The following is a 27,811-nucleotide window of genomic DNA, read 5'->3' as shown; positions in this document are numbered from 1 at the left end:
ACCCATCCTAACTCAGAAAACAAAAGACATGTATGTGTAATCCCAGGCTTGAAAGACGGCCTGCCCCTCAGACATCTTCCTCTAGGGCCATGTCTTCCTCAGTGTCCCCAATCTTGGTTTCACATGGAAACCACATATACGGAAGCCTGGCCAACTCTGTCTGAAACCCCTTATTTTATTCTGAGTCTGTGGCAACCCACCATGCCCCCCAACCCCCCCTTCCCAGCCTGAAGCACACCATAGGACACCATGCATTCAACAAGACCTGTCTCTTTTGCTCTGAGGTGGGCTGGGTTCAATGACCCAAGGACAAGGAAAGGAAGTGTGGCTGTAGAGGGGAACACAGGAGTGTCGACCCCCTACGCCCCGCCCCCAGCACTGCCACAGACTGAAAGCAATGCCATCTCCATAAGTCTACAGTGCTCTCTTCAGGAACAGACAACAGAAAACGGGCTTACCACCAGCAGGCAGCCTCCTAGGCCTGGGTGTGTCAGAGGTGAGGGCAAAGGGCAGCTCCACCCTGCCAGACTGTTCCCCTGTGCCTCCTGCCCTCTGGCCTTGGGAGTGCCATCCCACCCTCCTGCTGGTAAACTCCTGTGGCCACTAAAAGCCTAGAGACAGCCGGACAGTGGTGGCACACGCCTTTAATCCTAGCACTTGGGAGGCAGAGGCAGGCAGATCTCTGTGAGTTCGAGGCCAGCCTGGTCTACAAAGCGGCTACACAGAGAAACCCTGTCTCAAAAAAAAAGGGGGGGGGGAAGAACAGAAAGAGAAAAACCAAGGGGGGAAAAAAGAAAAGAAAACCACTTAATTGAGGCTGGCTTACAGGTTCAGAGGTTTAGTCTGTTACCATCGCGGTGGAGGTGTGGCTGGACTCAGGCAGATGGAGAGGAGCCGAGAGTTCTGCATCTGAATCAGCAGGAAGGAGACACTCCCTGCAACAGGGCCACCTTCTGACAGTGTCACTCCCTATGAGCCCATGGGGACATTTTTTTTTCAAACCACTACGGAGATCCACCTCAAAAAGAAAGTATTGATAAACACACATACACACACACACACACACATACACACACACACACACACACACGAACACATGCACACAGGCATGGACACACGTGCACATATATACATACATACAGACACACACACACACAGACCTAGCATCTTGACATTAAACTCCTAGCCCTTCAAACTCTGAGAATATGTACGGGTTTTGGTTTTTGTTTGTTTGTTTGTTTTTGTTTTTGTTTTTTGTTTTGTTTTGTTTTGTTTTGGTTTTTTGAGACAGGGTCTCTCTGTGTAGCCTTGGCTGTCTTGGACTCGATTTGTAGACCAGGCTGGCCTTGAACTCACAGTGATCCGCCTGCCTCTGCCTCCCGAGTGCTGGGATTAAAGGCGTGCGCCACCACGCCCGGCTACGTGTTGTTTTTTGTTTGTTTGTTTTTGTTTTTTTCCAGACAGGGTCTCTCTGTGTATCACTGGCTGTCCTGGACCAGGCTGGCCTTGAACTCACAGTGATCTGCCTGCCTCTGCCTCCCAAGTGCTGGGATTAAAGGCGTGCGCCATCATCACTGGGCAGTGCTGGGATTTAAAAATATATATATATTTATTATTTATACGGTATTCTGCCCACATGTGTGCTTGTGTGCCAGAGGAGGCCAACAAATCTCATTATAGATGGCTGTGAGCCACCATGTGGTTGCTGGGAATTGAACCTTTGGAAGAATAGACAGTGCTCTTAACCTCTGAGCCATCTCTCCAGCCCCCCAATGTGCTGGGATTTAACAGTGTGTGCCACCAACACCGGACTCCTGAAACCTTTTTGAAGATTTATTTTATGTTTTGTATATGGGTGTTTTGTCTGCACGTCTGGGCAGCATGCGCATGCAGTGCCCACAGAGGCCAGTAGAGGGTGTCATCACAACTGGAACTGGAGTAACAGAAAGTTGTTAGCCCCTGCCTGGTGCTGGGAATCGAACCTGTGGCCTCTGGAAGAGCAGTAGGTACTTTTAATCACTGAGCCCCAGACTTCCTCCCTCATTCCTGTTTTTTGTTTTTTAAATTACTTTATTTATTTTAGATACAGTATTCGAATCCAGGGTGTGTGCCTGATGCCAGAAGAGGGCACCAGATCTCATTACAGAAGAGTCACCACGTGGTTGCTGGGAATTGAACTCAGGACCTTTGGAAAAACAAGCAGTGCTCTTAACCTCTGAGCCGTCTCTCCACCTCTCCCTACCCCTTCATTCTTGTTTTCTTCATTCGCTGACAAGTTCTTCCTACGGGAATTGCTTGATTATCAACGCCAGAGGCCTGTCCACACCTGCTCTCTGCGTGCTATTTGACGTGAGGAGAAGACCTCCCGCCCCTAGAAGGCCCCGCCCCTGGAAGGCCCCGCCCCCGGAAGGCCCCGCCCCCAGAAGGCCCCCTCCACATCTGCCGCATCCTCCAGGCTTTACTTGCGGTGTCTGCTGCCTCCACACTTGGGAAGCCCAGGGCTAGCTGCCCAGCCATGTCTTCTCACACAGGGAACTTCTGTGCTGGGCACAGACAGCACTACATGGCAACACTCCCACGCTGGCTGCAGTGCGCAGCTGGGCCCGCATGAGGTCAGATGTGCAGAAGCCGGCTTGTCCCCAACAGTGATTTCTCACACATTTACAGCTTCAAAGACTTCAAAGGAAGCCACCCTCTGAGCTGCAGAAAGGGTACGCTGGAACCACCCTGCAGTGTAGATTTTGTAAGAAGCTGTAGGCCAGCGAGCATGGTTCCAGACTGCCCTCTGGGCTCTTAGGATTGGGCGCTCACCCAGGGCTGGCCTGGAGCCCCGGTGTGTTCAGAGCGGCCTCTTTCTGAGCTGACACTTGGGTGTTCTGCTCTGGTGGCGAGAAACACAGCATGGTCTGACCTGCATTCTGATAACAAGCAGCCTCAGGAGAACAGGGACAAGCACGAGGCCGGACGGCACAAGATGGAACCTCCCCCCCCCCCACTACCCCTCCTCGGGAGGCTGAGGCAGGAGACTGGAAAGTTCAAGGCTGGCCTGTGGCACAGAGCAAGCTCACACCCGATTGGGTCAGCTGAGCAAGACTTGGTGGCCCTGGGGTTGGGGAGAGGTTGGGGTGTATCTCAGTGTAGAGGATACGGGGGAGCAGATCCCCGAAGCTGAAATCACAAGCAGTTGTAAGCCACCATGTGGGTGCTGAGCCTTTTCTCCAGCCCCACAAATGTTCGCTTTAAGGGAAGCTGTCTGAGCTCCAGTTCTGTCCCTGCCTCCAATGTGACTCTGAGGAGAGAGCCACAGGAGCCATTTTCAGAGCAGGATGTAACCGTGAGGAAGTCACGTGGTGCTGGAGATGGAAACGGGAAAGCGGGAGCCTGGAGCCGGGGAGCTGCCAACAGAACCACCTCTACCCTGTGCGGCGCGACGGAGCCGGCTTCTCTCCGTAGTAACCACTGGGGACCGGACTCTTTTTCCCCCGTGTTCCTGGGTCAGATCCACAAGTGCCAGGGGAAAGGAAAATTCAGATGCACCCTGTTAGCTTGGCACACTTCCTGACAGGACAGCTGACAGCCAGCGTGTATCGGCTTTTACATTATTAAATATTCCTGTTTATGTAACCACCACCCCCCACCTAATTTTAGGTAAACCTGGACATATTTTTCATCCATATAGAGCTGTTATTTAAGATGTCCTAATGAGTCACACACACTTATATTAACTTTTCCAGAGACATCACACGTCTAAACTTTGTTTGTTTCTAACAGTACCTTATGGCCCACACGGCAAGCCATGCCGCCATACCTCAGCATATGTGCTGCATTTAAAGCTCTTCTGGGGGTTAACGCAGCTAAACCCTGGAAACAGTCTGCCCAGGCAGATTGAATAAAGACATCCCATCGTATTTTTAGAAACACTTCCAAAGATTATTCCTCTATAAAAACATAGCAGCTTGACACGGTGACTTATGCCTGTATGCACCTGGGAGGCTGAGGCAGGAGGATTGCCAAGAGTCTGAGAGTAGCTTGGCTTACGTCGTGAGTTCCAGGCCAGCCAGAGCTACAGTGAAAGACAGTGCCTCAAAGTAAATAAATAGGGCTGGAGAGATAACTCAGAGGTTAAGAGCACTGTCTGTTCTTCCAAAGGTCCTGAGTTCAATTCCCAGCAATCACATGGTAGCTCACAACCATCTATAATGAGATCTGGTGCCCTCTTCTGGTGTGCAGGTGTACATGCAGGCAGAGCACTGTATACATAATAAATAAATAGGTAAATACACGAGTACACAAATAAATAAATAACACACAAACAAACAAACAAACAAACAAAGCAAAAAGACGCTTTTTGGGACGCAATGGCAGAGCGGGGACTGGGGTGGGGTGGGACGCAATGGCAGGTGAGCGCTTAGCGTTTGCAAGGCCTTGAACTCCCAACGCCATTTTGTAAGAGCAGATGTGGCAGGTCTCCTATCACTAGATAGGAGAGAAAGGAGGGTGAGAGAGAGGGGGAGACAGAGAGAGAGAGACAGAGACAGAGACAGAGACAGAGACAGACAGAGACAGACAGACAGACAGACAGAGACAGAGAGATCCTTGAATCCAGTTTCTTCCCTTTTGCTCCTCCTTTGAGCAGGACTACAACAAACCACAACTAACCACCAACCACCAACTCCTCCTACCTTCATTTATGTACCCTCTGGAAAATTCCCAGAGTTCCAAACCACACACTTCCAGAGACGATGTGCAGCTGGCAAAAACACGAGACAGAACATGGTCAGCTGCTGGGCAGTCGGAAACCGCCCCACATTCCTACACCTGGGATTAAAAAGAAAGCACACCCTTTTCTTCTCTCTCTCTCTCTCTCTCTCTCTCTCTCTCTCTCTCTCTTTGTTTTTCGAGACAGGGTTTCTCTGTGTAGCCTTGGTTGTCCTGGACTCGCTCTGTAGACCAGGCTGGCCTCGAACTCACAGCGATCCGCCTGCCTCTGCCTCTCGAGTGCTGGGATTAAAGGCGTGCGCCACCACGCCCAGCGCACATTCTTATAAAACCCCCCACTGTGTGTGTGTCTTTAAAGAAATCAAAATCCCAGAATCATCACTCTAAGCCAAGGTGCATAGCTGGGGAAGAGATAGAGCAGAAAGTTTTAGAGCACTGGCTGCTCTCCCAGAGGACCCAGGTGTGATTCCCAGCACCCACATGGTGGCTCACAGCTGTCCGTAACCCCAGTTCCAGGGGATCCGATGCCATCCCCAGGCCTCAAAAGGCATCAGGAAGGCATGTGGTGCAGGCAGAACAGCCATACACAGAACAGAAATAGTAACCTTTTTAAAGAAGTCAGGGCGTATGAGGAAGCTCCTCAGCTGCAGGCACTTGCTGCCAAGCCTGACGTCCTAAATGCTTTGTATGCTTGAGACAGGGCCTCACTGTGTGGCTCTGGCTGGCCTGAGACCCCACACGCGGGGAGGCTAAAAGTGATCCCTACAAGTGTCCTCTGCCCAGCATAAGCAGGTACATGCGTGCAATGGTACATGTATGTGTGCACAAGCACGTGTGATTGTGAGCACACACACACACACACACACACACACACACACACACGATCAGGAGCGGTGAGACAGCCTTCACTGCTGCTGTCAGTTAACGTGATCCTAGAGGTGCTGTGGATGTTCATGGCCGGCAGGCACCTTGACTACGTCTGGAATTAACTACAACCCAAAATGGGGCACACCTGTGAGGGTGTGGGACCATGCACTTCTAATCTGGATCTTTGAAGTGGGAAGAAACACCTTTAACTCCGGTCGTCTGGGATGGTAAAACCTGCCCCTAACGTGGGCCACGCCTTCTGCTGGAAATCTCTGTGAGGACGTGTTAGAAGGCAGCTCGAGCCCACGGCCTGCTTGCTCTCCACTGCAGCCACTGCCTTCACTGGCGTCAGAGCGGACTTCCTCGGGGGACTCTGGACTATTCTGAGGACCAGCTGAGACACCCGGCATTGTGCACTGAGCAACTACTGCATTCTTGGACCTTCGATTGGGAGACAGCTACTGTTGGACTAGCTGGACCACAGCCTGTAAGCCATCCTGATACACTCTCTCATACACCTATGAATACATATATTTTTTTCCTATAAGTTCTGTTACAGAACTCTCCCTTTGTGTGTGTGTGTGTGTGTGTGTGTGTGTGTGTGTGTGTGTGTGTGTATTGAAACAGAGTCTCTATTTTTTTTTTTCCGAGACAGGATCTCTCTGTGTAGCCCTGGCTGACCTGGATTCGCTTTGTAGTCCAGGCTGGCCTCAAACTCGCAGCGATCCACCTCCCGAGTGCTGGGATTAAAGGCGTGCGCCACCACGCCCAGCGAAATGGAGCCTCTTTACAAAGCCCTGGTTGTCCTGGAACACGCTATGTAAACCAGAGTGGCCTCGAGCAGAGCTGGAAACCAGCACATCACGTAAATGGACCAAACAGAAAGATGAAGTGAGAAGAGCAGCCTTCACTTAGAAGGCCAGCACTACCCATGAGCCTTCACTGCGGGGGAAGGTGGCACCCTATGGCTTCTGGCCAGCCTAGCCCTGCCTGCTACTGCCCATTCTTTAGCGAGGTGGGCCCTGAAGGAGATCTCCAGCTGGGTCTTGAGTTGCTTAGAGCCCTCGGTGCCACGATAATTGCTTCCTTATGAGACTAAACTACAAGGCTCAGGGAAACTGCGAGCAGGCCCCACCCCACAGACGAGGCCAGCCGGGCAGACCCGAGGCCAGCCGGGCAGACCCGAGGCCAGCCGGGCAGTCCCGAGGCCAGCCGGGCAGTCCCGAGGCCAGCCGGGCAGACCCGAGGCCAGCCGGGCAGACCCGAGGCCAGCCGGGCAGACCCGAGGCCAGCCGGGCAGTCCCGAGGCCAGCCGGGCAGTCCCGAGGCCAGCCGGGCAGACCCGAGGCCAGCCGGGCAGACCCGAGGCCAGCCGGGCAGTCCCGAGGCCAGGCAGGCAGACCCGAGGCCAGCCGGGCAGTCCCGAGGCCAGCCGGGCAGTCCCGAGGCCAGCCGGGCAGACCCGAGGCCAGCCGGGCAGACCCGAGGCCAGCCGGGCAGACCCGAGGCCAGCCGGGCAGACCCGAGGCCAGCCTCTTAGTCCCTTCAAGGGCTCTGCAGCCAGTTCTACCCAACTGTCACCACGACACCAGGCATCTTCCCACCCATCTGATCAGGCCAGGCCCCTGGTGGTCTCCAAAGCTGTTCACCGAACCGTCCCCCGACCCTCCCCAGGCCTGCCTGCCTTTACCCTCCTTGAACACCCCTGACACAGCGTCCTTGCCGCTGCTTTCTGTGACTCGTTGACCCACTCTTCTTCCTCTCTCCGAAACTTAAGTCTTTGTTCTTTTTACATTATTATTATTATTGGTGATTGGTGTGTGTGTGCACACTCACGTGCCTCGAAGGCGAGAGGACCGCTTACGGGGTCAGTTCTCTCCTTCCAGTTTGGATTCTGGGGATCAAACTCAGCTTGGTGGCGAGCACCTTTCCCATCGCATAGTCCTACTTGGGTTTGCTTCTTTGTTTTTGTTTTTTTTTTAGACAGGTATTTACTTGTAACCCTGGCTGGCCTGGAATTCACTGTGTAGACCAGGCTGGCCTCAAACTCAAAGAGAGCCCCCTGCCTCAGTCTTCTGAGTGCTGGGATCGCAGGAGCGCTTGACTTTATGGTAGACAGACATGCCCTGCCAACCTATAATAAAGTGAAATAAATTAGGAACAACCACAACAGTGTCAGCTCTGGTGGTGCAGGTGAGGGCTGGAGGTGTGTGGGGGGGGTGGGAGTGGGAGGACTGGGGTGAGAGGGGTGGAGGTGGGAGGACTGTGTGGGGAGGACTGTGTGGGGAGGCCTAGGGGGTGGGAGGACTGAGAGTAGGAGGGCTGGGGGGTGGGAGGACTGGGTGGTGTAGGAAGGCTGGAGGTGGGAGGACTGGGGTGGGAAGACTGGGGTGGGAAGGCTGGGGCGTGGGAGGGCTGGGGCGTGGGAGGGCTCGGTTGGGAGGGCTGGGGGCTCACTGCATCACTAGGTTGTAGGCCATTGGAAGGAAGTGGTAAGAACACAGCTCTGTTGGTAGAGTGCCTGCGCTGCAGAAAGCCTGGATCTGATTTTCAGCACCTTGTAAAACTAGGTGTGATGGTGCATGTGTGCATGGTGGTGCATGTGTGTGCATGGTGGTGCATGTGTGCCTGTGGTGGTGCATGTGTGTGCATGGTGGTGCATGAGTGCCCGTAGTGGTGCATGTGTGTCCATGGTGGTGCATGTGTGTGCATGGTGGTGCATGTGTGTCTGTGGTGGTGCATGTGTGTGCATGGTGGTGCATGAGTGTCCGTGGTGGCGCATGTGTGCCCGTGGTGGTACATGTGTGCCCGTGGTGGTGCATGTGTGACTGTGGTGGTGCATGTGTGTGCATGGTGGTGCATGAGTGTCTGTGGTGGTGCATGTGTGTGCATGGTGGTGCATGAGTGTCCGTGGTGGTGCATGTGTGCCCGTGGTGGTACATGTGTGCCCGTGGTGGTGCATGAGTGTGCATGGTGGTGCATGTGTGTGCATGGTGGTGCATGTGTGTGCATGGTGGTGCATGAGTGCCTGTAGTGGTGCATGTGTGTCCATGGTGGTGCATGTGTGTGCATGATGGTGCATGTGTGTGCATGGTGGTGCATGTGTGCCTGTGGTGGTGCATGTGTGTGCATGGTGGTGCATGAGTGCCCGTAGTGGTGCATGTGTGTCCATGGTGGTGCATGTGTGTGCATGGTGGTGCATGTGTGTCTGTGGTGGTGCATGTGTGTGCATGGTGGTGCATGAGTGTCCGTGGTGGCGCATGTGTGCCCGTGGTGGTACATGTGTGCCCGTGGTGGTGCATGTGTGCCTGTGGTGGTGCATGTGTGTGCATGGTGGTGCATGAGTGTCTGTGGTGGTGCATGTGTGTGCATGGTGGTGCATGAGTGTCCGTGGTGGTGCATGTGTGCCCGTGGTGGTACATGTGTGCCCGTGGTGGTGCATGAGTGTGCATGGTGGTGCATGTGTGTGCATGGTGGTGCATGTGTGTGTATGGTGGTGCATGTGTGTGCATGGTGGTGCATGAGTGCCCGTAGTGGTGCATGTGTGTCCATGGTGGTGCATGTGTGTGCATGATGGTGCATGTGTGCCCGTAGTGGTACATGTGTGTCCATGGTGGTGCATGTGTGTGCATGGTGGTGCATGTGTGCCTGTGGTGGTGCATGTGTGTGCATGGTGGTACATGAGTGTCTGTGGTGGTGCATGTGTGCCTGTGGTGGTGCATGTGTGTGCATGGTGGTGCATGAGTGTCTGTGGTGGTGCATGTGTGTGCATGGTGGTGCATGAGTGTCTGTGGTGGTGCATGTGTGTGCATGGTGGTACATGTGTGTGCATGGTGGTGCATGAGTGTGCATGGTGGTGCATGTGTGTGCATGGTGGTGCATGTGTGTGCATGGTAGTGCATGTGTGCCTGTGGTGGTGCATGAGTGTGCATGGTGGTGCATGTGTGTGCATGGTGGTGCATGTGTGCCCGTGGTGGTGCATGAGTGTGCATGGTAGTGCATGTGTGTGCATGGTGGTGCATGTGTGTGCATGGTGGTGCATGTGTGTGCATGGTGGTGCATGTGTGCCTGTGGTGGTGCATGAGTGTCCGTGGTGGTGCATGTGTGCCCGTGGTGGTACATGTGTGCCCGTGGTGGTGCATGAGTGTGCATGGTGGTGCATGTGTGTGCATGGTGGTGCATGAGTGTCCATGGTGGTGCATGTGTGTGCTGCCAGCACCCAAGAGGTAGAGGATATGTGAGTTCTGTCCTGAAAAAAAAAATCAGCTGGGCATTATGGCACACGCCTTTAATCCCAGCACTCGGGAGGCAGAGGCAGGTGGATCGCTGTGAGTTCTAGGCCAGCCTGGTCTACAAAGTGAGTCCAGGACAGCCAAGACTACACAGAGAAACCCTATCTCGAAAAAAACAAAAAGATGAGAAAAAAAAAAGAAACCATTCAGTAATGTGTCCCGAAGAAGAGGGCACCGAGTGTCCCGCCTTACTTATGCATTCACCAATTGTCCTTGGCACCTTTTGCCAACTGAGTGCCGAGGTGATACAAAGAAACGGAAAAGAGGGCTAGGCAGGCTACTGTCATGAAGGAGCGTGGAACACGTCAGGTGTCAGAGCTGATGGGGGTGACCAGCACGCAGGGTTCCCAAGGAGGTGAATCACCGCAGGGCGCAAAGGGACTCTGGGCAGCGTGGCTCTGGCTGCCTTGCCTTCTCCCCAGTTCCCTCTGCCTTGCTGAAAACCAGTAGATCACAGTCCTGCAGCTAGCCCCAAGGCCTACTCCCTTATCTGGCCATCTCCTCTCCTGAGGCTGACCACCAAGATGCAGCTATCAAAGTATCCTAATTAACACACCCAGGTAAAATCAAACAGCTCATCCTAACTCAGGGTTCCCCCTTTTACCTGTCTAAATCGCCATCCAGAGACCGTCCCTTGTCCTCCAGACAAATGCGTCTTACCCCTCCCCCCCCCCATTTCCTTCCCCTTCTCCGTCTTCCTCTATTTTCTTTCTTTTTCCCTCATCCCTGCCCTCTGTCCCTGCTGAGATCTTGGTCTTGGGGGTCCTGGGCCGACACCTCCTTTCAGAGCCCACTGGCCTCTGGGACCACCTTGGACGGAGGTTGAGACGGGGTGCCTTACTGGACGGTGTCCCAACGCTCATAACGGACTGTCACTGGGTTGCTGGTTCCCGGCATTAAGGTCAATCAGGAACCTTTGAGGTCTATAATCTGGTCAGGCTTCCTGTGTGCTTTCTGACGGGGAAACAACGCGAGACAGCTTGCAGAGTGATCTGACTTCCTTGCCAGATAGACCTCCCATAAATTGGCATGCTGGTTAATTTTAACAGCTTGGAAGTTACATAAATGTCCAACAATAGAGAATCGGTTAAGAATAAAATCATCATAGTGCCTAAGTATAATATAAGACTACGCAGCCACTAAAAAAAGTGTTACCACTGGGTGTGGTGCCACACGCCTGTGATCTGAGTACTCAGGTGACAGGTGCAAAAGACTGAAGGGTTCAAGGCCAGCCTGGGCTACATAGTGAATTCTAGGACAGCCTGGACTATAGAGTGAGTCCTTTGTGGAAAAGAAAGAAAGAAAGAAAGAAAGAAAGAAAGAAAGAAAGAAAGAAAAAGTGAGCCAAGCAGGGCGGCACACACCTCTAATCCCAGCACTTGCAAGGCTGGGGAATCTCAGTGAATTTGAAGACAGCCTGGTCTACATAATGAGTGAGTTTCAGGCCAAAATAACAAGATAAATGTGAAAGGTCAAACTGGACATGGTAGTGCACACCTTTAATCCCAGCACTCAGGAGGCAGAGGCAGGCGGATCTCTGTGAGTTTGAGGCCAGCCTGGTCTACAAAGTGAATCCAGGGCAGCCAAGGCTGTCTCAAAACAAAACAAAACAAAACAAAACAAAACTACCAAACAAACAAAAAGTGAAAGGGTAGATATTGCCAAAAGCAAATGTTCCAAAAAGAAAATGTTTTTCCCTTGGAGACAGCTCAGTGCCTGGTGCAGCAGCAGATGCCCAACAGAAGCAGCCTGGGAGAGGGTTAATTCTGGATCGCAGTTCAGGAGATTCAGCTCACTGGGGCCATAGCAGAGGTCCTGTGAGGTAGCAGGTCACAGGAGGTAGGGATCTAGGGCAAGAAGTAGAGCCTGGCTGCCTGTCACCCCCAAGCCCTGCCTTGTGTTGCCAGCTGGGCCCCATGTTCACAGAGTTCCACAACAGCCAGAGATGGGGCTCAAGTCTAGAGACATTAAAAACATCCAGGCACCACATGTGGTGGGGGGACTCGGGTACCAAGCAGCGAGGCAGAAAGGAAGGAACTCCTCATCCATGTGCAGGACATGAGGGGCGCTGAGGCCAGGACATGTGTGTAATCACGTGTGCGTGAGTGTTTGTTTGCAATGGGGCCCCCGGTGGCCCAGGGTGGTCTCAACTCCTATGTCGCTAAGGATGGCCTTGAATTGCTGACCCTTCCACGTCCACCTCCCAGGTGTGGAGCGCTGTGACTTCCTGCAGGGAACCAGCTGGTACAGAGGAGCAGACGTGAGCTCTCCTGCCAGGTGACCACTATCAGGGAAGAGCCTGTCTGGAGTTTACTGCTGTGAGGGCACATCACGGCCAAGGCAACTCTTATGTGTGTGTGGAGGGGGGCGGGGGGTGAGACAGGGTTTCTCTGTGTGGCCCTGGCTGGCCTAGACTCACTCTGTAGACCAGGCTGGCCTCGAACTCACAGCAGTCCTCCTGCCTCTGCCTCCCGAGTGCTGGGATTACAGGCGTGCACCACCAGGCCCGGCCCAAGACAACTCTTATAGAGGAAAAAAACATTTAACTGGGCGTGGCTTATAGTTTCTGAGGTTTGTCCATTGCCGTCATGGAGGAAGCAGGACACCGGGCAGACATGGTGCCGGAGAAAGAGCCAAGAGTTCCTACATCCCCTTCTGCACAAGGAGACTATGGGCCACACCAGGTGTAGCTGAGCATAGGAGACCTCAAAGCCGGCACCCCAACCCCCCCCCCACCCAGTGACACACTTCCTCCAAGAAGTCCACACCTCCTAATAGTGTTGCTCCGTTCACACATGAGTCTGTAGAGTCCAAACCTACTCAAAGTTCCTCAGAGCCTCAGGGCCTTGGGCAGCTATGACTAGTGTCAGGGCGCTAGTGTTTCTAAATTTTAATTTTAATTATGTGCGCATATGTATGCAGATACCCTTGGAGGCCAGAAGAGGGAGTCAGAGTCCCTGGAGCTGGTGTTACAGGCAGTTAGTTGTGAGCCTCCCCTCCCCCCATGTGTGTGTGCTGGGGACTGAAGTCAGGTCCTCTGTGAGAGTGACCATCAATCTTAGTTGTGCAGGCATCTCTCGAGAGTCACAATGGATTCTTTTATTATTATATTATTATTATTATTATTATTATTATTATTATTATTATTATTATTATTATTATTATTATTATATACAGTGTTTTACCTGCACATACACCTTCATGCCAGAAGGGGGCGTCAGATCTCATTACGGATGGTTGTGAGCCACCATGTGGTTGCTGGGAATTGAACTCAGGACCTCTGGAAGAGCAGCCAGTGCTCTTAACCTCAGCCATCTCTCCAGCTCCCCACAGTGGAGTCTTGAAGGGACAACGAGCCTGTAATTCTGTAGGATGGATGGTGTTTCCGACTCTTAGGGTTCAGAGTAGGGGGAGGCTTGTCATGCCACGTGACTTAGCCCTGCCTAGCCCACGTGCCAAGCAAGAGTCACAAGACAAGGGAGGCAGTAGACAAAAGTCAAGTTATAATTCGCTGCTGTCCTCGGTCTAAGTGTCAGGGAGGCTGGGTTTGCTCACAGCTGCACGTGGGAGGGAGAAGGCTGAGCTCTGAGAGAGCTCTGAGGTCACAGCTCACGTCCTCAACCCTGTCTCAGCAGAGGCTGCAGGAGGGGCACGGCCTGGTTCCCTGGAGAGAGAAAGGCAGTGACTGGGTCTGTGATCTACCATGGGCTCCATGTAGGCACCACCTCTGTGTCCAGCGTTTTCTATTTTTGAGACAGCACTGTGCTCTGTAGTGCAGGTTAGGCTAGGCTTCATAATTCTGCCTCAGCCTCCTGAATGGCAGATTCCCTCCCTCCCTCCCTCCCTCCCTCCCTCCTTCCCTCCCTTCCTCCCTTCCTCCCTCCCTCCCTGTTTATGAGACAGGGTCTCATTATGCGGCCTTAGCTTGGCTGGCCCAGAACTCACTATGTATATGTAGACCAGAGACCCATCTGTATCTGCTTCCTGAGTGCTGGGATTAAAGGCGTGGCCACCATGCCCAGCTTGTTTTCTTTTTAAAGATTTATTTATTTGTGTCTCTGGGTGTCTGTGTGTGTGCGTGTGTGTGTGCCAGTGCCTGAGCAGGCCAGAGGAGTGTGTTAGGTCCCCTGGAGCTGGAGTTACAAGCAGGTATGAGACACTCTGTGGGTGTTAGGAACCAAACCCAGGTCCTCTGTGAGAGCATAAACAGGGAGCAGAAGTTTTCTGGGAATGGAGCAGCCTTTTGACATCTCAAAGCCCAGGCCAGTGGCAACCTCCTTCAAGGAGGCCATGCCCCTAATCTTTCCCCACGGTTCCACCCACTGATGGGGCCGTCCTTATTCAAGCCTCCATAGTCCTCCATGTCCCCCTGACCAGCCCCTGGCCACGACCCTCCCTTCCACCCACCTCTGGCCACCTGTGAGAGCCATAGAGATGTTCAGTGACAATGACACCGTAAGGCCTGTGAAGAGGGCAAAGGCTGGTCCACTCCCAGGACCTGGGTATGACCTGCTGGGCTTATACTGTCCACCAGGAACTGGAGAGACAGTTGAGCGCCTTGGCTGCCCTGGACTTGCTTGGTAGACCAGGCTAGCCTCGAACTCGCAGACATCTGCCTGCCTCTGCTCTCAAGTGCTGGGATTAAAGTTGTGTGCCACCACTCCCAGGTGCATTCATGAAACCCTGTGTGGGATTCCCCAACACTGAAAAAGAAAATCTGGGCAGAGCCTGGTGGAACATGCCTTTAATCCAAGATTCTGTCTCCAAAATAAATAAATAGATAAATAAATATAAATATTTTTAAAAGTCTGTTTCCAAGGCTGGTGACATGTCTAAAATCCCAAATCCCAGTACTTGGAGGCAGGGGAAAGAGGACAAAAAAATCAAGGTTGATGGAGATGGCTCAGAGCTTAAGAGCATGAACTGTCGTGAAGTCAATACCCAGCAACCACATGGTGGCTCAACCATCTACAATGTCATCTAACGCCCTCTTCTGGCCTGCAGGTGTACATGCAGATAGAGCACTATATACATAATAAATAAATAAATATTTTGTTTGTTTGTGTTTTGTTTTTTTGGGGACAGGGTTTCTCTGTGTAACCTTGGTGTGCTGGACTCTCTTTGTAGAACAGGCTAGCCTCAAAGTCACAGTGATCCACCTGCCTCTACCTCCCAAGTGCTGGGATTAAAGGTGTGCCCCACCACGCCCGGTTTATAAAGAAATCTTTAAAAAAAATTTTTTTTGACAGGGGCAGTGGTGCACACCTTTAATCCCAGCATTCAGGAGGCAGAGGCACGTGGATCGCTGTGACTTTGAGGCTAGCCTGGTCTACAGAGTGAGTCCAGGACAGCCAGGGCTACACAGAGAAAACAACCACCACAACAACAACAACAAAATAAAGGTCATCCTTTGCACAGCAAGTTCAAGGCTAGCTCATCCCAAATGGTACCGACATATTCCCCCCCTCCCCATTAATTATAATATATATGTTAAATTTGTACATTTATACTTAAAAACTTAATGTATATTATTTAAGATTGTAAGTTTAAAGGCATACCTTCCTTAAGTTTAACTTGCATATGCTGGTGTTCTATTGGGAATTATGCGTTTCGTGTGCTAAAATATATAGTCTATAATAAAGAGTGATAACTCACCCTCTGATTGGTGTCCGGTTGGCCCGTGGGCTGACATTAATTTGCTTGAACATCACCCATACCATTTACCAACTTAGCTAATTAAGTTCTTGTAAATATTTAAACTATGTTTACAAATTTAACACACTTGATTATATTTTTTTCAAGCACAAATTCCTCACAGGGCAGATTTGCAAGTCAAATGAGAAAAAGTTTTAGGCAGTAGAACATTCTCAAAGAACTTATCATTCAGCATTTAATTTATTTATGTGCTTATTAATTATATGTGTGGGGATGCACACATCCGAAGGTCAGAGGACAGCTCCCAAGATGCCTGTGGGTCCCAGGGGTGAGTCTTGGGATTTCATGCTTTACAGCAAGAGCCTTACCTACTATTGGCCCTATTTTTATTTTTTATGTCTTCTTTTGTTTGTTTTTCGAGACAAGGTTCCTCTATGTAGCCTTGTCTGTCCTGGACTCACTTTGTGGACCAGGCTGGCTTCGAACTGACAGAGATCCGCCTGCCTCTGCCTCCTGAGTGCTGGGATTAAAGGCGTGCACCACCGTGCCGGCTGTTTTGAAATTTTTCTACCGTGTGTGTGTGTGTGTGTGTGTGTGTGTGTGTGTGTGTGGTCAGGTATGTGCACATGGGCACAGATGTCTACGGAGTCCAGGGAGGACATCGGATCCCCTGGAGTTGGAGTGATAGGCGGCCCCTGCCTGGTGTGGGCGCTGGGAACTGAACTCATAACTGCTGGGCCATCTCTACAGCTGCGCCCTTTGTGACTTGTCGCCCACCAGGGACTTGCGTTAGTATCAAGCTCTTCCCAATCCTGTGAGTGGGGTCCTCCACATCTGAGGTGTGTACTGTGTAGGTGCATGTGGCGGACTCTGAGTAATTTGGGCCAGGAAAGGACTTACAATGAAACTGTTTGGATGGATAACTAATGACCTTGTTTGTTTGTTTGTTTGTTTGTTTGTTTTGAAACAGTCTCGGCGTCACTCAGGCTGACCTCAAATTCGCTAATGTAGCCTCATGAAATCCAGATGTATCCGGTGCAAAGAAGGCACGGTTTCAGGAGACCCACAAATGTTGAAGCGTAGGAGCGATGCTCTTGATTTAACCAGCGCACCTGCGGCGTCCATCTGCGCTCAGCAGCCTCTCAGCCTTTTTCTTCTGCTGCCCCCCCTAACTTCTCGCCCCCTGGTTTGGGCAACTCCGGAAAGTAACTGGGAGTCAGGTGTGGGGGAGTTTCGTCTTGTTAGGTCAGGAGGAGGCCAGAGAAGCCAAAGCCACAAACCTGGCCGCTCACCGTCCTCGCAGATGGAAATGACAGCCTCCTTACTTATCCTAGGCTTCCAAACCCAAGAGAAGGCAGAAAAACTTAGCTGCCAGGCTCCACCCACAAAAGGGCACGCATGCTCATGTGAAGCCTTGACGGCCATCTTGGACTCGGGCAGCACCCTTGCCTTCTGGCCTTCGCCTTACCAGGGAGGACCAGAGAGTTGCCATGACATTCTGTCCACATAAATCCGTGGCTCGCGAGGCCAAAGACCACCCCACCCCCTTCTGCCTCCAGGTAAAACCTCGAGCCAGTAACCTTGTGGCAAGTTCTAGCTCCATGCTTTTTTGCTACCCGTATGACTTTAAGTAATGTCACCTGCTTTTCTGCAAGGTGGGAATCTAATGCGCGCACCCATCACACACAAGTTCTTAGTGCACACCCTGCTCCACGCGCCCTACGTCTTGGCTTTGAGCTCGGGGTGGCGGGCATACCGAAGTGCGGGGGGGTGGGGGGTGCTGAAGGGGGAGGGCTCAGGGAGCCTAGCCGGGCAGTGAAAGTGCAGCTTCACCAGGCCTCTTGCACTGGCATGTGATGTGACGGGCAGGAGAGGGTGTCAGAAACGCAAACCGGGATGCCCAGGACTGAGGGAAAAGGAATCTTTGTGAATTTTGGAACATTTCAACGCCCCCAGCTTGTTATTTTTATTCCCCCTGGCTGCCTCTCTGTAGGGGCTCCATGCGAGATCAAACCGCCTAGGATCAAAAACGCTCTGTGTGTGTGTGTGTGTGTGTGTGTGTTTGTGGGACATCGGGAACGGGGGAGAGGGAACATTATGTCCTAGGCAGAACTGAGTGTGAAAAAGAGACTTTAGGGCCGGTGTGGGCTTGTGGCTCCCGCACTACTCAGAGCAGTATACCTGCCCATTTGGCTCCCCAGCCAAGGGGTCCCAGACTTTCCTGCTAGGAATGCAAAGAGTAAGCGGGGTGTGAGATGGCTCAGTGGTTAAAGGCCTGGCAACCTGGGTTGGATTTCCAGGTTTTAAATGGTGGAGAGAAAACTGATTTCTACTGGATGTGATATCTCTCTCTCTCTCTCTCTCTCTCTCTCACACACACACACACACACACAGTGGCACATGTGCCCCATCATACATGCAAGTAAGCGCTAAAAGGCTGGCAGGCTGCCACGAACGTCTGCCTGGGGTTTTCTCTGGTTTTCCACCCTCAGCGTCATGCCCAGGCGTTTGCAATTTCTGTGTAAGCGGTTGCGTGGTATGGAGCACCAATGTGCTCAGCCTCCCGAGGTCCAGCTTAGGAAGGGTAGCAGGGTGTAAAAATGCCAGGTGGGGTGTTGGGAGGATTGCACAGTTTATTTCCAGACACAGTCAGAGGGTGAGGTGGGGGACCCATCCGCCTTCCCTCCCTGCATTTGGCTTAATCAAGAATTTTCTCTCCCCTTATCCCCATGTTGTGCAAGATAGAGAAGACACCCCACCCACCCACCCACGGAGGGCCTAGGCAGACAAGGGGCATGGGTGGTGGTGGGGAGGTTCAAGTATTCACAGGCTCCAGGGGGTCACACTGCACCCCAGATCCACAATCACCCCTGCTGACATAGGTCTACCCTAGCACGGACACCTCCAAATGAGTACCCACCCCTTCTCCTGCCAAAACGACTGAGTCGGAGGCTTTGTAATCAGTTATGCCCCCCACCCACACCCCCAGAAGGTTAGGGGCGGTGGTCCTTAGGTCAGGGGATGGGTGAAAACTGGGATGTCAGGAAGGGACGGAGGTTTGGAGGGCCTTGATGAAGGGGTCCAGACAGCTGTGGTCTGAACTCTCCCCACCCTCACTCTGGGCTCAGAATCCCTGAGAGTCCAGCCGCAAAGGCAAAAATGGAAGTCGGGGAGCGGGGAGGAAAGGTGAAACGGGTGGGGACCGAGGAGGTCATATACATCTGCAGCTGGGAGCTGGTGTGGGGAGGGCGGGGCCTGCTCCCCCCCCCCCCATCCTCTCTCAAGTTCCAGGCGTCCAAAGTGGGAGGTGTCCTGGGGATGCAGATTAGAACCACTGGTCCCCAGGCCCTCGATGTTGACTTTGGGCAGGGTGGAGGAAAAGGGGGTGGTGGGGTGGGGCATTGTATCCAAAGGGCAGTATAAAAAAACAAAACCATTAACAACTTCCTGGGAAGCACTGCCAGCCTCTCGGCCCTCCAGGGCATCAGTCAGCCCCCTCTCCATAGAATGGGTTCCAGTAGCACCATGTAATGTTGGGGTACTCCTGCTGCCTCGAGGACCCCTGGGCAGCAGTTCTCCAAAGCTGGGGTGCCCATTTGCTAAAGCGTCTGTTCTTGGAGGAAGGAGAGGACTGTTGCAGGTGCAGGGTAGGGAGAGGTTTAGGCTGAAGCCCAGGCGAGCATCCTGGCCGAGGCCTCAGAGGGCTTCCGGGAGTCAGGATCTGAAGAACCTATGTACCACAAATTTGCCCAAAAGAACCACAGCAAAAATTGTCATTACAGTCAGGATGGGGTCTCTACGAAAATTGAGGGCTGCCACCTGTCAGGAGAAAAGGGGGTGGGTTACAGAGTGGCTGGGCAGCCCCAGCAGCAAGGGGGCTGCCCCAACCTCAGGCACTCACTCACCCAGCCTCCTCTCTGCGCGATCCATCTGGCAATATAATGGCGCAGTAGGATATCAGTCAAAAAGCAAATCACCTGGCCCAGGAAGCCGGTCAAACCACGCTGGTAGACGTATAGGGCCAGGCGGTAACCAAAGCCCAGGAGAGCCACCACACGGCCCCAGCTGATGCCGCTCTTAAACAGGCTGTGGGCAGAGGGTTCCAGAGGTCATGGTGAGCTCACCTTGAGAGCCAGCGCCTTCCCTTCCTTCTCTACCCCCCTCCCCCAAGCTGGGAAGCCAAATGGTTGAGCTGCCAGCCCAGGTCAGAAAGTCCGCCTCAGCCTGGCTGCCAATCAGGAAGAGCCTGGCTTCCTAGGAAAGGAGAAGGCTGACAGGCGATGAGCTGAGCTGGCTGCCGCTGGTGTAGAGGGCCCAAAGAGAGAAGGGTGAGCAGACAAGGTGGCAGGGAGGTTACCTGTAAATGTTGCTGCTGGCCTGGCAGCCCGAGGGACAGCAGAGAGAAAAGTACAAGAGAGATTAGGATAGATCCGAAAGTCACAGGGTCACGGGGTGGGGCCTGGCTCAGGACAGGGCTAGGACATGCCAGCTCTGAGCAGTCATCTCAAACCTGTTGCCTGCTTCTACCCCTCTTGTCACCTTTACATCTGTCCCCCTCCCGGTTCAGGGAAAGAACAGTGACTATAGCCAGGCCTGGCGGCACACGCCCATGATCCTGGCGAGCCAAGACGCGAGGATCAACAGTTCAAGGCCAGCCTGGGCTACATGAGACCCTATTTCAAAAGCAATAAGAGGCTGGAGAGGTGGCTCATCAGTTAAGAGTGCTGGCTGCTCTTCCTGAGGACCCGGGCTTGATTCCCGTTGCCCACACGGTGGCTCACAGCTCCCTCTAAGTCCAGCCCTAGAAGCTGTCTTCTTCTGGCCGCTCAGGGCACCAGGCACACACGTGTGCAGGCAAAAAACCAAAACCAAAACCAAACCAACCAACCAAACAAACAAAAAACCAACCCCAAAATCAAACAATAAACTCAAACCAACTTGGATATGGTTTGAAAGTGGCAGCACCAACTTAAGGTGTGTTTCACAGTGGGGTGGCCAGTGGCAAGCTGGGACGTAGCCTCAGCATCAGGTGTCCTTTTAGACGCCATCAAATCCCAGTTGACTTGACACAAGTTGGTGGCCCAACAATCTTTGGTATGTCGCAGCTGGGCTGCAAGGCTCTTGGGGACATCTCCACCTGAGGGCACTAGTTGTTGGTACCAGAGCTCCTGAGAAACACAGGCTTGTGTGCAAAGCGAGGTGAGTGGGGCCCAGAAAGGAGGTGGCGGGTGGGGATCCTTCGCCCTGACACATGCCCCAGCCAGGGAGCCATGACCCCAGTACCTGGAGGCAATCTTGGTGAAGAGCTCATAAGCGTTCCCGGCTGTGGGCTGAAGCTGTTCCAGCAAATTCTGGAACTCTGTGTCGTAGCGCCGGTTAATGTCATCCCCGATGATAGCGAGCTGCCGACCCACCTGACCCAAGACACTGTTGGGACGAGAGGCGGAGAGTGCCAAGTCTGCACTGGGAGCCAGGCTGGTGGCAGGGGGAGTCTCCTGGGGTGGGGGCGGGGCAGACTTTTACCCTACCCCTCTCGGAAGGTCCCTGACAGTGCTTGTAGACAGAGCAGAGGGCAGACATGTCTTGAAAGGGCATAGGGTTGCAGATTCAGGCAAGAAGCCACTCTGAGAAGGGAGTGATGACAGGAAGACAGACCCCAAGGGACCCCGGAGCAGTGCCCCCGCTGGAGCTTACCTGTTGGGTTCTGAGGGCAGGTTGTCCATCTCGGGGTTCACAGGGGCAGCCGCCCCCTGGGTCTCCTGTTCCTGCTGGTGGAGGTAAAAAACGTAGCTTCGAAAGACCTCCTCTGTGTCCTGCGCGACCTGCTGTTCTGAGGGTCGGAGCTGGGAGTCAGCAAGAGGAAGCAGTCCCCAGCACCCCTCTTTCAGCTCAAACAGCGCTCCCCATGGTGTCCCGCCAGCGTGGTCACTCAGTCCTCCAGAAAGTTAGTCCTAGCGTGTGAATGAGCTCCAGGCTACACATGGGGAAACGGAGGCACAGGTGGCCAAGCCATGCAGCTGGAGTGTCAGGGAGGAGCTGTTCACCTTGTCCAAATCACAGGTCTGGAATCTACACGTCATCTCTGGGCAGGTCTGAGGGTGGCTTCCCAGAAGGACTGAGGAAGGAAGAGCCTTTCCCACAGAGAGCACACCTTCCAGTGCCGGTGCCACTGCCTGCCCACCTCACTGCCTGCCCTCCCCACTGCCTGCCCTCCTCACTGCCTGCCCACCTCACTGCCTGCCCTCCTCAGCTGCCTGCCCTCCTCACTGCCTGCCCTCCCCACTGCCTGCCCACCTCACTGCCTGCCCTCCCCACTGCCTGCCCTCCTCAGCTGCCTGCCCTCCTCACTGCCTGCCCTCCCCACTGCCTGCCCTCCCCACTGCCTGCCCTCCTCAGCTGCCTGCCCTCCTCACTGCCTGCCCTCCTCAGCTGCCTGCCCTCCCCACTGCCTGCCCTCCTCACTGCCTGCCCTCCCCACTGCCTGCCCTCCCCACTGCCTGCCCTCCCCACTGCCTGTCCACCTCACTGCCTGCCCTCCCCACTGCCTGCCCTCCCCACTGCCTGCCCTCCTCAGCTGCCTGCCCTCCTCAGCTGCCTGCCCTCCCCACTGCCCGCCCTCCTCAGCTGCCTGCCCTCCTCACTGCCTGTCCACCTCACTGCCTGCCCTCCCCACTGCCTGCCCTCCTCACTGCCTGCCCTCCCCACTGCCTGTCCACCTCACTGCCTGCCCTCCTCACTGCCTGTCCACCTCACTGCCTGCCCTCCCCACTGCCTGCCCTCCCCACTGCCTGTCCTCCTCACTGCCTGCCCTCCCCACTGCCTGTCTACCTCACTGCCTGCCCTCCTCACTGCCTGTCCACCTCACTGCCTGCCCTCCCCACTGCCTGCCCTCCTCAGCTGCCTGCCCTCCCCACTGCCTGCCCTCCCCACTGCCTGCCCTCCCCACTGCCCGCCCTCCTCACTGCCCGCCCTCCTCAGCTGCCTGCCCTCCCCACTGCCTGCCCTCCCCACTGCCTGCCCTCCCCACTGCCCGCCCTCCCCACTGCCCGCCCTCCTCACTGCCCGCCTCCCCACTGCCCGCCCTCCCCACTGCCTGCCCTCCTCAGCTGCCTGCCCTTCTCACTGCCCGCCCTCCTCACTGCCCGCCCACCTCACTGCCTGCCCTCCTCACTGCCTGCCCACCTCACTGCCTGCCCTCCTCACTGCCTGCCCTCCCCACTGCCTGCCCTCCTCACTGCCTGCCCACCTCACTGCCTGCCCTCCCCACTGCCTGCCCTCCTCACTGCCTGCCCTCCTCACTGCCTGCCCTTCTCACTGCCCGCCCTCCTCACTGCCCGCCCACCTCACTGCCTGTCCACCTCACTGCCTGCCCTCCTCACTGCCTGCCCTCCTCACTGCCTGCCTTCCTCACTGCCCGTCCTCCTCACTGCCTGCCCACCTCACTGCCTGCCCTCCTCACTGCCCGTGGTTAAGCACCTCTACCTCTGTTGCTACTTTTGCTGTTATCAGAACCCAGCTGCCTTGGCCTTCTGCTGTGAGTTAAGGCCCAGGGCTGTCCAGGAATCCTCCAGGGCTGAGACTGCTGAGGTTTGCACCTTGGGGACTAAGCAGCTAGCAGGTCCTCACCTTCCCTTCACTGGACTGACATCGTGTACCCCAATCTGATAAGCCTCCCTGTGATGCACGCTCACTCTATCCATCTGCTCTTCTGAAGAGCGTTGCTGTAGACACCCAGAGCTGGGCTCCTGAGCTCTCCCGGGGGTGCAGTCCCCAGTCCTTAGAGTGTAGGAAACAGGAGGAAACCAAACTGAGATGGGGCATCATGGGCCCAGAAAGAGCTGTCATTTTTTGAGACAAGGTCTTGATTTGTAGCTGAGGTGAGCTAGGAAATCCATTTGTAGACCAGGCTGGCCTCAAACTCACAAAGCTCCCCCTGTCTTTGCCTGACTACTGCTGGGAATAAAGGAGTGCGTGGTGTTTTTATTCTACCCAGGGTCTCAATCTGCCTCTCTCTAGCCCAGGCTGGCCTGGAATTCATTCTGGACAACAGACTGGGCGGGATGGCAGATATGAGCTACCACACCCAGCTCACACAGACCTGGGATGTGAACCCCAAGTCCAGGGACCAGCCTGACCTCCCCACCCAACCACTTGAGAAAAGCAGAAAGGGCGGTCATCTTACTTCCTGCCCCGAGTTCATGCTAATGGCATACCCTGTTCACAGACCTGACTGTGATAAGACAGGTCACTTCCTTCTTTCTCCCACTGCAGGGATGCAGCACCCAGGCCTGGCTCTTCTGCCTCCCTCCCTCCACCCCACCCCCCGCCCCGCCCTTGCACACCACTCCCATGCCCTTCTCTCCCTGGTGCTTATGGGATGGCGAGGGGCAGGGGGACCCTTACCAGAAGGGGAGGGGGACTCCTCACAGCCCTCCCTCGGAGGACCTGGGCCTTGTCCAGATGCCATCTCTCAAATCTTGGTGGAGAGCACTGTCACCTGCAGAGACAGGTGAGAAAAAACAGAGATGAGGCCGGGCATGGTGGCGTATGACTTTAATCCCAGCACTCGGGAGGCAGAGGCAGCAGGGTCTTTGAGTTGGAATCCAGCCTGGTCTATAGAGAGAGGTCCGGGATAGGCAGGGTACACAGTGAGACCCTAACTCAGAGAGAGAGAGAGAGAGAGAGAGAGAGAGAGAAATTAAACTAAGCATAGGAACGGCGGGGCGGGGGGTGGGGGGGAGGACAGGGGACATTTGGCAAAGGTTCCCTGGTCACACAGCAAGGGCCTCCTCCTCCTCCCCTGCTGCCAGAAGGCCTTGCAGATCTCTGGGACTAAAATTCTGCCACCTTGGGGGCCTAGTGGTATCCCCTGGGGACACCAGGTTGCAACCCTTCAGGGGAGACACAAGAACAGTTAAGGAAGCCAGGCCGAGACCAAGTGAGGTCAAGGCCTCGGGGAGCCGTGGCACAGCCTTGGCATGAAGGCCCTCGGGTCCCCTTTCCCTCAGTACTGGACAGTGAGAAGCTGTTCCTCAGGCTCCCCGACCCTTCCTCAGCCGGCCACCTCCCAGCCATGAAGGCCTTCCTCCAGAGGCCACACCCCCACGGCTGGTGCTGTGCTGTGCGCTAAACGGTCCCGTTGCTGGCTGCAGTGGGGCAAACTTTGATCCTAGCACTCGGGAAAATCGAGTTCTAGGCTGGTTTGTTCTATATACAGAGTCCCGGGCCAGCCAAGCCTATATAGTGAGATCCAGTTTTTTGGTTTTTCGAGACAGGGTCTCTCTGTGTAGCCTTGGCTGTCCTGGACTTGCTTTGTAGACCAGGCTGGTCTCGAACTCTCATCGATCCACCTACCTCTGCCTCCCGAGTGCTGGGATTAAAGGCATGTGCCACCACGCCCGGCTGTGAGATCCAGTTTTAATAAGAGAAAAGAAAAAGAAAGAAAGAAAGAAAGAAAGAAAGAAAGAAAGAAAGAAAGAAAATTTCCATAACGTAAGGGCAGAAAGAAACAAGTGCCTGGCCAGATGGCCAGAGAAAACATGTTTCTCTTGCAGAAGTTTTGTTTTGTTTTTTAAATGCTTTGTTTACTTTATGTGCACTGGTGTTCTGCCTGTATGTCTGTCTGCGTGAGGGCGTCCCATCCCCTGAAATTGGAGTTACAGACAGGTGTGAGCTGCCATGTGGGTGCTGGGAATTGAACCTGGGTCTTATGGAAGAGCAGCCGGTGCTCTTAACTGCTGAGCCATCTCTCCAGCCCCTTTAACTAACACACACACACACACACACACACACACACACACACACACACACACACACGTCAGAGGACAGGTTCAGGGGTAGAATTTGGGTTGTCATGCTTGGCAGCAGCCCCCTGCTAAACCATCTTACTGACCCAGATGGCTTTCTTTCTTTCTTTCTTTCTTTCTTTTTTTTTTTTTGAGACTCCTGTAGCCCCCTCTGGCCTCAAATTGAGTATGAGGCAGAGAAGGGCCCTCCTGCCTCCACTATTGAGTGCTGGGATTACAGGTGTGCACCAACCACACCCAGGACTTCATGAGTGCTGAACACGCATTTCACCACTGAGCTACATCCCCTACCGAGGGACCCCTCGCAGCCTCCCCACCCTGCCCCACACCACACACCTCCCCACACTCTGCCCTTCTTGGGTGCCAGCTCTGTTTTCTTTTGCATGTTAGTTTATGATGTACCTATTTATTTATTTGCTTCTGATCCGCGCTCTCCCTGAGCAGCCCCAGGAAGGCCTGGCACCCCTTGATCCTCCTGCCTCAGAGCCTGGCCCGCTGCCGTTCAAGGTGTTCTGCTGCACGCCACGCCCAAACCCACTTTCTTCTCTGGCCAGGCTTGGCCGCTGCTGGTGTCGACAGTTATTTCCTGAGGCGAGGCCTTTCACTTTCAGTTTGCACCCCTTTCTAGAGTCCCACTCTTTCTAAGCTGCCTCCCCCATTTCAGGAAGTGGCCCCCTTCCCCCCCCATCACTGAAGAGGGTGCAGAGCCACCAGGGCCGAGCACACCAGCCCCACACCTGCTTGGGGCCGAGCACCCATGCTCATCTTCTCCTCAGCTCAGGGTGGAGACTCTTTTTCCTTTAGGTTACTCAAGAGCTCTCTGGAAAGGGGGGGGAGGACTAGCCCCCCTTCATCTTCCACTTCAGTGACAGACAGGGCAGACAGACCCTCCTATCCTCCTCCCTGAGGTGAGGTCTCATTAAGACAGCGCTCAGCTTGGCACATTTTTTTTTTTTACCCAACATCCCCTTCCGGAATAGGGTGCTCTTCCTGTTACCCTGTAACCCAGGCCAGCAGGGCCAGGGGATGCAGACTCCATCCAGATCTCCCCAGAAAACCACCCGGGAGGCTCAGTGTTGCAGAGCAGGCGGAGTCTCAGAACAGCCCCTTACAGTGTTGACCCTCATCCAAGGGGCCTTGACTTCCTATTACACCCACTTGCGGGGGCCCAGGCTGCATGCTCCCCAGAACCAACCTCTGGGCCAGACCTCGGTCTGGGGTGGGGTAGGTGGGGTGGTCCTGGAACAGCAGGGGGCGGGGGCGATCAACTGTGACCTTGATCCTCCCCAGCTTCCAGATAGCTTGAGTCCCAGTTGCATCCAGGGCCCCCAGAGCCTTAGGCATGATGGGACGAGCTTTCTGGTGTTCAGCCGGAGGTGGCCCTGTTTGGATTAGGCCTCCAACATGGCTCTAGGGACCACCCAGGGAAGCCACTCCATGGTTTCCCTCCTCTCTGTTCCTGATGGGGCATTTCTGCCCCACCCTGGGCCAGAGCTGCCAGGATTAAGAAAAGATGGAGTTTGGCACTGGCTGCCAGTGTACCTGCTGGACTCTGCTCCAGATGTGGGACGGCTCAGCGGTCTGAAGACAAAGATCCGGGGGTTACCGCTGGCTCCTTCCAGGGGCAAGGTTTCAGGCCGGACTCGCGGGAAACCGGCGTCCGTGAATTCACGGTGTCTGGATGCCGCCTCGGGTTGTCTTGGCCCAGGAAACCTCGCGACTTTGTGACCATAGAGGAGCCAGCGGCTCCCGGCAGAGATGAGCTCCCTCTACAGGAACTTGCTTGACGGCCGCCGGATGCAGACGCGGAGGAGGCTGCAGCCTGGAGGAAGGTCCCGAGGAGGGCCAAGCCTGGGAGCAGCTGGCCCGCATCCTCTGTCCCAGCCGCGGCAAAGGCTTTCTGTCCACTGACTTTCCCGTCTCTGATGCCAGGTCCCCAGCTTCCATCTTCTCCGTCTAGTGAAAAGCAAAACACAAACAGCAACAAAAACCAGGATGGAGCCGGGCATGGTGGCGCACACCTATAACCCCAGCACTCGGGAGGCAGAGGCAGGTGGATCGCTGTGAGTTCGAGGCCAGCCTGGTCTACAAAGCATGTCCGAGACAGCCAAGGCTACACAGAGAAACCCTGCCTCAAAAAACAAAAACAAAACAAAAAACCCTCAGGACGGAACTGAGGGTGGGGTGGTGCAGACCTGCAGGCCCAGCATTCAGGAGGCTGAGGCAGGAGGATCATGAAACAGAGGCCAGCCTGTGCTACCTGACACCTGAAAAGAAAGGAGCCGCCGACTCAGAATTTGTGCTGCTACCTAGACCCCTGCAAGCTCCCAGGCTTCAGGGACCGATCTCAAGGACAGAGTCAACTCCAGAGAGATAGGGTGTGGAGTCCTGTGCCCTCCAGGCTCCCCTGTCCGTCCGCAGGCAGGCTTCCATGGCCTGGGGGTGCAGCTTTTCTCCATGTCAGCTTCCCTC

The 27,811-nt window shown here is 54.4% G+C and overlaps 1 protein-coding gene across 4 annotated transcripts; it reads right to left on the bottom strand.

The window, feature by feature from the left end:
- Window positions 1-18,148: 18,148 nt before the first annotated feature.
- Window positions 18,149-27,798, bottom strand: BAK1 (BCL2 antagonist/killer 1). 4 transcript variants are annotated; one of them, XM_084754081.1, is made up of 7 exons: window positions 27,649-27,798; window positions 26,882-27,295; window positions 23,937-24,030; window positions 21,228-21,363; window positions 20,817-20,960; window positions 19,439-19,619; window positions 18,149-19,352 (listed from the first exon to the last, which is right to left on the bottom strand). In XM_084754081.1, the coding sequence occupies exons 3-7, from the start codon at window positions 23,998-24,000 to the stop codon at window positions 19,248-19,250; spliced, it is 630 nt and encodes a 209-aa protein (XP_084610207.1). In that variant the 5' UTR covers window positions 24,001-24,030; window positions 26,882-27,295; window positions 27,649-27,798; the 3' UTR covers window positions 18,149-19,247. The 4 variants fall into 4 exon arrangements, with proteins under 4 accessions (XP_084610207.1, XP_084610208.1, XP_084610206.1 ...); XM_084754082.1 differs by lacking the exon at window positions 27,649-27,798 and adding an exon at window positions 25,742-25,905 and having other exon boundaries at window positions 26,882-27,633; XM_084754080.1 differs by lacking the exon at window positions 27,649-27,798 and having other exon boundaries at window positions 26,882-27,633.
- Window positions 27,799-27,811: the final 13 nt, after the last annotated feature.

The sequence above is a fragment of the Acomys minous genome (assembly GCF_964271855.1).
Source record: "Acomys minous genome assembly, chromosome: 13".
Lineage (NCBI taxonomy): Eukaryota > Metazoa > Chordata > Mammalia > Rodentia > Muridae > Acomys > Acomys minous.
Note: the sequence above shows the minus strand (reverse complement) of the source record. Positions and strands in the feature narration are given on the sequence as shown.

Excerpts from the sequence above, each read along its gene's own strand:
- BAK1 (XM_084754081.1), bottom strand. The coding sequence starts at position 24,000 with ATGGCATCTGGACAAGGCCCAGGTCCTCCGAGGGAGGGCTGTGAGGAG. Across the intron at positions 21,364-23,936 it reads GGAGTCCCCCTCCCCTTCTG|AACAGCAGGTCGCGCAGGAC; the intron begins GTAAGGGTCCCC and ends TCCGACCCTCAG. Across the intron at positions 19,353-19,438 it reads TCGCGCAGAGAGGAGGCTGG|GTGGCAGCCCTCAATTTTCG; the intron begins GTGAGTGAGTGC and ends TTCTCCTGACAG.